The sequence below is a fragment of the Tasmannia lanceolata genome, unplaced genomic scaffold, assembly GCF_043159265.1.
Source record: "Tasmannia lanceolata isolate RefF3 unplaced genomic scaffold, GAP_Taslan_0.1 ptg000013l, whole genome shotgun sequence".
Lineage (NCBI taxonomy): Eukaryota > Viridiplantae > Streptophyta > Magnoliopsida > Canellales > Winteraceae > Tasmannia > Tasmannia lanceolata.
In genome coordinates this window covers 10,979,984-10,990,000 of record NW_027518690.1, presented here as the reverse complement: position 1 = coordinate 10,990,000, position 10,017 = coordinate 10,979,984, and the positions used below count along the sequence as shown (strand labels likewise).

General features: G+C 38.2%; 1 protein-coding gene across 4 annotated transcripts in view; it reads right to left on the bottom strand.

The window, feature by feature from the left end:
* Nucleotides 1-10,017, bottom strand: part of LOC143889772 (aspartic proteinase 36-like) — a 30,103-nt gene that overhangs the window by 8,806 nt on the left and 11,280 nt on the right. For 2 of the 4 annotated variants that reach the window (XM_077394122.1, XM_077394121.1), the window contains exons 4-7: nucleotides 8,690-8,914; nucleotides 5,766-5,928; nucleotides 5,617-5,687; nucleotides 3,220-3,310 (exon numbers count right to left, since the gene is read on the bottom strand). In XM_077394122.1, the coding sequence (XP_077250237.1) occupies nucleotides 3,220-3,310; nucleotides 5,617-5,687; nucleotides 5,766-5,928; nucleotides 8,690-8,914 (550 nt within the window). The remainder of the gene's footprint in view (nucleotides 1-3,219; nucleotides 3,311-5,616; nucleotides 5,688-5,765; nucleotides 5,929-8,689; nucleotides 8,915-10,017) is intronic. The other 2 variants (XM_077394123.1, XM_077394124.1) reach the window with 1 other exon arrangement.

Sequence of the window (10,017 nt, the reverse complement as noted above, 5' to 3'; positions counted from 1 at the left end):
ACTCCCCCCAATTCTCCTTTAATTTCTTGTTGTACTTGTTTTTTATATTATCGATATTTTTCTCATATTTATATATTTTCAATTACAAATATATCAGATCACTTGCTTGAGTCACCATATCAACTTATTTGGGTCAAAATTTGGGGGTTGACCAAGTTCAAAGACAAGGATATGAATGGCAAAGTCTAAATTCGCTTTATCTTGATCGAGCATCATGCTTCAAATTCGGTGCAATTCCCAAGTAAATAGAAATCAGTGATAGCGGGGTTGATTGTGCGACCATAAGGTTTTACATTCACTTGTTAGACCCATGTGGAGCCCCAACATATTTATGTCTAGGCCAACCAAACCAAAGTACAAGGCTCTCAAGCCTCAAATTCTTGCACAATCTTGTGTCGTGATAGTGGGGTTGATTGTGCGACCATAGGGTTTTACATTCGCTTGTTAGACCCATGTGGAGCCCGAACATATTTATGTCTAGGCCAACCAAACCAAAGTACAAGGCCCTCAAGCCTCAAATTCTTGCACAGTTTCATTGAAGTAACACTTGAGCCAGTGAGGCATGTGGCAACCATATGCCAATCTACTAAGTTCTTTAACAAGGTTATTCGCAGCACTTGTGTATGCCATGAGCTAATGCAAAAGACAACCTGCCCTTCTTGCAAGCTCAGATCATCCTTGAAAAACACATAATAGTATAATACGCTCTCTCCATGCCATAAGCCATAAATGGGCAACGTATCCGTGTCGGACATGTGGGAAATTTTGACACTTGATGGATCTGTTGTGACACTTCTAGACCTCTTCTATCCTTTTTTCACACAAATTTACAATTAGCATATATTTTGAGTTTTATCCATCATTATAGTAAGCTTTTTTATATAGAAATAAAACAGTACATTTACTTAAGCTATTAAAATTCCCAATATATTGCGAGTCACAACCATATTATAATAATAAATATTAAATTTTTAGAATTGATTAAATTCTTGTTGCTAAATATTGATGATTGATTATCACAACAATGTAAAAAATTCAACTTATATTCGATGGCATTTAATTCCCTAAGAACGTTTTCAACATACACTGCTTCCGCAACATATGTACTTGGCTCCTATGCGTGGAAGTAGGGGACTCAGTGGACTACATGATCCTCCAATATAGATTGGCCAAGTATGTGTAGAGTAGTATCCTTAGTAGATTTGGCATGACATGGGTGTTCCCTTCAAGGATCTCTGACCTCTTGGAAAGTTGGTCCCTTGTCCCTTGGTGAAAGAAAGGTAAGATCCTATGGAATGTGACATTGGTAGCCACTATATGGGTATTATGGAAGGAGAGAAACACCTAGGTTTTTCAAAGGCTTAGTGAAAAGCCTTCATTTTCTCAAAGGTAATTGTGTCGATCATTTCCTGAGTAAAGGCCCTCCCTAGCTTCAGGTTTGTCTCAGCCATTGATCTTTGGCATGGTTGGAGCGAGGTATGTTTGAGCAGAGGGCAGAGGATGATCATATCCCAAGGTTAGGATTCAACCAGCCCCATCTATCTAAAAAGCTTACTATAATAGTGGTGTCGATAGACTAGCCAGAAAAGGGGTTGAGGAGGGTGTTAGATAATGCATTTGTACTATAGTTCGGTTGTATATGTAATGACTTTCCTTACCTTTATGTCCTTTTACCTAAATTTCCTTACCTGAACCCTTCAAGTTCCACTCATAAGTGCAGTAGTCCTCTTTCTCTTTTTCTTTCTTTACGTTAGACATCATGTGTCATAGAATTGATAGCGGCAGGAATATTGGTAATTCATACTTTTAGTCCACTGTACTCAACCCAACTCAACAAAGCCTTTGTCCCAAACTAGTTGGGGTGGCTAAATGAAACCTTTAGAAAAAATTCATGAAGAAGGTGAAAGGAATCTACCCGGCTCTAATCCTGGCTCTAGTTGGGTTCTTCTACGTGAATCATTTTCTTCCATTCTATTCTATCCAAGGTCATGTTCTCTGTTATGTTCCTAGCTATCAAGTCTTTCCTCACTGTTTTACCCAAGTTGTTTTCGGTTTGCCCCTACCTCTTTTTACTCCATCAATTTGGCACGAGTCGCCTCTTCTCACCGGAGCATCCAAAGGCCTACGTTGGATATGTCCAAACCATCTTAAGCGGTGTTCTCTCATCTTCTCCTCAATTGGTGCCACCCCCACCTTTTTACGAATGTCTTCATTTTTAATTTTATCTAACCTTGTGTGGCCACACATCCATCTAAGCATTCGCATCTCCGCTACACTCATCTTATGCATTTTTCGTCCACTGTATACCTTAAAAATCAAAACGTATCCACTTTATAAATAGCACAAGCACTGATGCGACAGTACAACTTTTAAATTCTAAAACCGCACTTTATCAAAATGTCTTTGCCACTAAAATGTCTGGAAGAGATTAAATAGTAAAAGCTTAAAAGAAAAGCACCTCACAATAGGAAACTTACAAGACATGTAATATAAAATCTCAAATACATTTACAGGCATATGATTCTTCAAACAACTAAATGTGATAACAAAGTTAATTTCTAGTGATGAGCAGCAATGCTATTGCTCAAACTAATTTTTTACCTTTATATATGCTCTCCTAGGAAAAGGAATTCTGTAGGAGAAACTGAACAGGCATGGTTTTAAATTTCCACCGAAACCAACACGAAATGACCAAAATGTTTTTGTTTCCATCCCCACCGAAACCGAAACGACCAAAATCAAAAGTGTAACAGTGGTATACTATATCAGAATGCGTTGCATAATTATATTTATATGAATTGTATGCGAAATGTGGTGCCTGTATTATGCATAGATATTTATATGAACTACATGTGAAATTTGATATGTACTAAATTTTCAGACATGTGCGACATTGCATGTCACTACGTGTTCAATGTTTTAAAACCATTATGGATGGTTGTCTTGCTTATGTGATGCTTTAGAAGTGTTTGTTTGTGCTTATTCTAGCATTTCCTGATGTTTCATCTTTAAATTCTACTATTTGTATATATTTCCATGTGTTTTCATGATCTTACCGGATTTCAAAAACAAAATTTCCAGCCGAAACCGAAACTGAAATTTAAAACCTTGTGTATAGGCAAAGGGAAGAATAGTAACTCCCTTGAGTTTCTAGAGCATGCAATTAATGAGATACATGTGATAATGGAGAGCACTTCATAGAAACACGAATTCACTTACACTCATTTGGAATAGATATTCATGAGGATAAACCGTCAATGAAAGTGATTTTTCAAAATGTAATGTAATAGGTGGAAATCCATCATCCACACTGCAAAACCAAAAGGAAACAAGGAGTTTAAGATCATCAATGTTGCCACTCTATTTCAATGAAATGAAACAAGTCAACCGAAGTTACTCCAACAAAATAGTGTTTAGATTTGCAACAATAAACACACAAGAGGAAAAGCATCAGTTATGGAAAAGCAATACCAAATAAGGCGGCCCAATGCATGAGGCTCCCGCCATTGCAGGGTCTGGGGAGGGCTAGATGTACGCAGCCTTACCCCTGCTTTGCAGAGAGGCTGTTTCCGTGACTCGAACCCGTGACCACCAGGTCACAATGGAGCAACCTTACCGTTGTGCCAAGGCTCGCCCTCGAAAAGTAATACCAAATACCTAGGCAATAATATGAACATCTAATTGACAAAATCTGTGACTTGGTGTGTGATTAGGTTGGACATGTGTCATGGTTGCTTGAATTGGAAATCCAAAGGCTAGAGAATAATTCAAGAAGAAAGAAGTAATGACTACATGCTAGCATAACCAGTCATGAAAAGAAGTTAACAAGATTCAAGATATGTACGAGCACCTTATTCCATCAAGAAGATGCTTGGGAAGGAACCATCAATAAATTCAGAACCTTACAAACGTCAATGTTTAATTAGAAAGAGCAAGTTACCAAACCATACAAACATCAATGTTTAATTAGAAAGAGCAAGTTACCACTAGATCTCTACTGTAAACTATTCAACAGAAATAAATGAAATAAATGAATAAGGCTTAGTTATACAAAGATTTATAACTAAAGAATAATCTCTTTAGTCATAAATCTGAATTTCTCATAATTGAATTTGCAACAAATAATGTTACTCTTGGTGGCAAATAGTTGCTTAGTTCAATTTCAAATCACTTATTGTTTCAAGCATTTTAAAGGCAGAAAACTAGCGTCGTGGGTTTGCTCCCCATAGACGCAAGTTCGAGTCCCCTCGGAGTTACCCGATGCATGTGGTTTATGGGTGATTGCGTGCAACCGTAGGGATTAGTCCCACCCTAAAATGGGGTGGGGATATCCTGTGTCATATATATAGAGAAAAGGGTTCCTACGCTTGACTGCAAGAAACAAGGGTGGGGCCACATTATTGGGGTGATCCTAAGCATTCATTTGAAAGGCCCCATCATGGATGGGGTGTGTACCAAAAAACAGCTTCATTAGATCATCATAGGGTGTCCATTTGTGGGGGTGAAAATGGATAGATACTATATGCCCACTAATATGCCCATTTTTTCACCCCACAAATGGACACCCTAAGATGATCCAATGGAGCTGATTTTTGGTGGACACCCTATCCATGAAAGGGCCTTCCAAATGAATGCTTTGGATCCCCCCAACAATGTGGCCCCACCCCTGTTCATGCACTCGAGCGCAGAAACCCTTTACTCTCTCTCTCTCTCTCTCTCTCTCTCTCTCTCTCTCTCTCTCTCTCTCTATATATATATATATATATATATATATATATATATATACACACACACACACACACACACACACACACACACTAGTAAAAAACCCCATGCGATGCACGGGCCGACAAAGATTTGTACGGACCACATCTTAGGTTGATCCAAACCGTCCATGTGATGGAACACAACATAAATAGGTTGTGCCCCAAAAATCATTTCCATAGGCTGATCCTAGCCCTCCAATCTATAGAGGTTTCCATAATTCCTCTTAAATCGGATGGTTAAGATCACCCTATAGATTTTTTATTAAAAAACCATAAAGGAGGGGGGTAGGATTGAAATTATGTGGCTTTAATGGATGCCTTTGTTAAAAAGCATAAAGGAGGGGGTAGGATTGAAAATATGTAAGTTGAATGGGTGCATTTGTTAAAAAAAGTCAAAAAAGGTGATGTGTAATTCTCATAGAACTTTCAAAAAATTCTCTTCTTTTCTCTTCTGCTATATATATATATATATATATATATATATGATTTGTGGACACGGACACGAGTGTGTCAACACGGACACGGCAAACCCCCAAACTTTAGAAACGGGGACACGGTTAAAATAGAAAGTATATGTAATCAAGATTTGTGGATATGGATTCGTGTGTCCAGTTTCGACATGGATACGGGTTGTCTAAATGAGGTAAACACAATATGCAATAAAAAAACAAAATGTCACACTTGACACGGTACAAAACATGTCCACGCACCCACATCAAGTCTAATACTTCCAGCAATACAAGTAAAAGTGTCCAAAGGAGTGTCGACACGTATGGACACGCGTGTTGTGTCGGACACAGCGGGACACGTGAGACAACAATAAATTCGAAGTGTCGGCCAAACACCATACCTTCCAGTATATTGAAAGCATAAGGACTCCTGAATCTTAAACAACTTCAAATTCGAGTGGGAAGAAAGAATCTGAGAAAAAAAAATTATATCATGTGAGTAACATTTAACTGAATCCCAAATGAGCGAAGTTTATAAAAAATGGTATACCTCATTCACTAAAGAATTATAAGCCATCTCTGGGAGATAAGATAAGGTTGTTCCACTATCAATGATAGCTCCCCTCTTGTCTACAGTATCAAATAAATCACTAGGAAGTTGTAGTATAGTATCACCAACCTCAATTGCCTTCATATTCACATTGTAGTGTGACCTACAATAATGATAATATATAAATATGAAGAACAAGCAGTATTTAAATCAATTAAAGAAAAGAAAATTAAAACCTTGAATGATAATAGTGCAGTACACAATAACCTGGAATACGATATGCATCAATGTAGGTTTATTGTATCGGTTTGTGGGGAGGGAGGATTGTTGTTCATCACTGTGTCCAGTTTGATAGATTGTATCATATCTTGGGCCCAATCGCCTGAACATGTTATCACCATGGTGGCAGAATTGTTCTCCCAATTAATCAGAATGGTTTTCGGTTTTGTGGATGGAGGTTTGTTTTCAAGCACAACGTTGGGGCTTATGCCCAAAGGTATTAGATTTGGATCTATTTTTTATCAAAAATGAAATGGGAACCAACAACAACAAAAAACGAAACAAAAATAAACCCAGCTTCTTTAAGGTTTCCTCAATGAAAACCCATTCTATCCGATCATATGCTTGTCGCATATCCACCTTAACTGCCACATATCCATCCTTAGCCTTTGGCTGGGGCACTATAACCAGGTTGAATCAACATCGTGGCATGGAATTGAACGAGTCAAATATTTTCATTTTCAAAATGACAGCGGCACTTAAATTAGCTCATTCTATTCAATATCTATATGGGGGAAAGAACAACGCATCTTCACAGACCAAGAACTACGAGATCACCCCTTCACGATGTTTCTACCTAGTCGATGAAGGTTTCGGTAGATATGCTCTTCAGGCGCTTGAACCCACTTGGGTTAGCAAGAGGGCGCTTATGCCCCGACGGGTGTTCATAGGCCTAATGCAATTTTCGCTCTTCTGATTGAAGGCACTACAAAGTCTATCAATGCTGTAGGAAATATGAGGCCCAAACTGAGAACTTTCATCTATATGGGGGAAAGAAGGACCGAAACAGGTTAACAGAAGTTTGTTTATCAACAATAAATAATCACCTTACCTACATGACGACAAGGACCGAACTTCGTTTTGTTTCTGGGTTTATGGAATGGTTTTATGGTGTAAGCCATGCATGTAAGAGCCAAGCTTGCATTCATCGACTCCGACTCTTCGATTCGTGGGCCGGCGTGTAGTGAGTGCAGTGTAAGGGACTTCCGCTTTGCTCCCCTGAACACCACCGAGAAACACTTGGGGAATTCATAGGCCGCTACAACCGTAGAACCTTAGTAAGCCCTACATTAGTAAGGGAATATCAGACTTCGAAGGATCGACTGAAGGGTCAAAAGGCAGGATAGGAGGCCCGTCACACCTACCAAGTCAGATTGGCCTTACTAATGGGGCTGGTCCACATCAACCCGAAGATGAAAGGACAGATAAGCTTGAAGGCCCCTATTAGTAAGGCGAGACGCACTAGGACACATCTCCATTTAGATTTGGGATGCCTAAATCAAAAGGAGGACTGGTGGATGGAAAGGGAAAGAAGTTGTGATAGATGACTGCTCCAAAGCGAATTACATCATTGGTGGCTCCGTAGACATTCTGGGAGATGTCCTATCTCCATCCTACTCATTTTTCAAAGGCTCAAGATTCCATTGCATCGAATTGCTGATGCGGTTTCCAAGTCAACTTCCCTAAAGGGAGCCCTAGTGCAAAATCTATATTGAGAATCGCAAAAAAAAAATCTGCCAAGTCAGTTAAGAAATGCCCGACGGAACTACTCAATCTTGCTTTTGATACTAACTATGAGCCGACGTTAGAACTAAGTTTAAGGGTTCCAGAGGTAACAAAGATGCCTAATTTCTTGTTGATCCTTAATGGATGGTTTGTAGTTTTTGGAGCTTTTTTGTAGTTTGTCAACCTGGGTCTATTAGATCTTTTGCCAGTTGTTGGTTTCTTGTGTGATCAAAGGTTGATATTTGGGGAAGATTTAGAAGGGTGGTTTAGGTGTGTCCAGCATAGGAGAGTTGGTCTAGCATGTTTTGCCCAGATTGTAGCCTCTCTCTTTTCCTTTCGTATTTGTTTTTTTCTAGTTTCCTTTTTGTTCGCTTTTGGATGCTGTTTCTTTTTGAATTATCACTTGCTCAAAAAAAATCATATTAAAATAAAATGAACCCCGAAAATAGTCCAAATTACTGCTTCTTGTGGCTATAACATATGTAGATCTATGTCACAAATATCTACGACATTTTCAAAATATAGCGATTTTATCACGACATTTTGATAAAACAACAAAATCCCGAAATCAGCCCGAGAAGCCTGAGAATTAATAAATATAGAAATATATTTGTTTAAGCGATAATATTGAGATATTTTTACGATATTTTTTATTTTATATTGTTTCTTAATTTATATATTTTAAAATAATTTTACTTTTATCGTTTTTCCCTATATAAACCCAAAAGAATGAAAACATTTAATATATCCCGAGAATTTTCCATTGCCGAGAAATTCCCGAGAACGATATTTATGACTTAGATGTAGATATCATAGCAAAGATTTTTGTTCCAATATTGCATGCCGTCTTGGGAAACTACAGTTAAGGAAATAGACAAAATGAAACGAGGCAATCGCATTTACTTCCTGATTTTTTTTTAAAGATATTTAATTCCTGAATTTAATGGGGAAATTCCATCTAAATTGGCACTAGCATCTTTTAACTACAACACTACAGAGAAGAGAACCAGATCTAATTGGTAAAACCAAGGCAAAATGAAGTTAAAGAGACACAAAGGTGATGTAATATGAAACCATAAACAGAATACAACAGGAAGGACACCACTAATCATTCTCCATGAAGTAGAAACAACACATACTGATTTGGTACTAATGGTGTCATTTTCATTTTGGGTTGCACTATATTTCCAATAGCAAATATTCCACCTCCATTTATACTATCTAAGCAATGAGCAAATATCTTTTTCACTTTTCCAGATGAAGCTATCTGTGAGATCATAGAAGAATTTGACTGCCCAAAACCAAGGATTCCATCAACTGCTTCGTCAGATGAACCTAGACCCCCAGATTGTAGAGCACCACACCTGTACCAAAATCAATGAAATTTTATATAAAATAATAGTCAAAACATGGAGCTGAGCCCCTCCGACAAAAATATATCAAAGTTCAAATCAAAGAATTTAAGATAAATATATGAGCAGAAAACAAAATATAAACACAAACACAAACGCACACGCACACACACAAAAAAAAGGAATGTGCCATCGACATCATTGACCCACTCCAATGTGATATCTTAAGGATACTATTAGTAAGGGAGCAACTTGGGTTGGGCTCAACCCGAACCCGATGGGTTCAACCCGATTTTGGCTCAGGTTGGGTTGGCATTTCCTTGGGTTGGTAAAAGCCAACCCGATTTAATTTTGAGTTGGGTTAGGGTTGAGGCCTTGGCAACCCGACTCGACCCGAACCCGACCTACATCCTCTAATTTTATCTTTATTTTCTTTGGGTTATTGTATTTTTCTGTTTGGCCCAAGGAGAACCCAAACCAACCCAACTCAACCCAACCCGATTTCGGGTAGATGGGTTGGGTTAGTGTTGACCATTCTCAACCCAAGGCTCGGGTTGGGTTGGGTTGGGTTGGGATAGGGTTGAGGGAATGCTACCTCAGGTTGGGTTAGGGTTGGCCTCAACCCAATCCAACCCGACCCAAGTTGCACCCCTAACTATTACGAGGAAGATGATGGTAATTATTAGCCTGCAAATCCAATCAACTTATTTTTCAGGGTGATGTTACAAAGAAAGGTACTAAATTGACCCTTCCATTTTGTACATGTTTGTTTGGGTAATATTCATCCATAACTTCAACTATAAAATTATGAAACCAGAAATTTTAACCAAAAAGCATTGACCAAAAAAAAAACCATCCAAAAATGCAGTAGCGTGTATTAGCACCCATTAATCAGGGAGTGCTTCCTCTTCTTCATTACCATATTATTATGTCATTTGGATCCTAAAGGAATCCGTTGGCTGTGAAGATAAGCACAGAATCCAAAAATGCAGTGAATTTACAAACGTCAAGAGCTAGGACACTTTGTTGAATGTAACATGACTACAACTTGAAACCAAGAAACAAATTAGCAGAAAAACATTATAAATGATTTAATTAGTAAATGAAATTAAAGT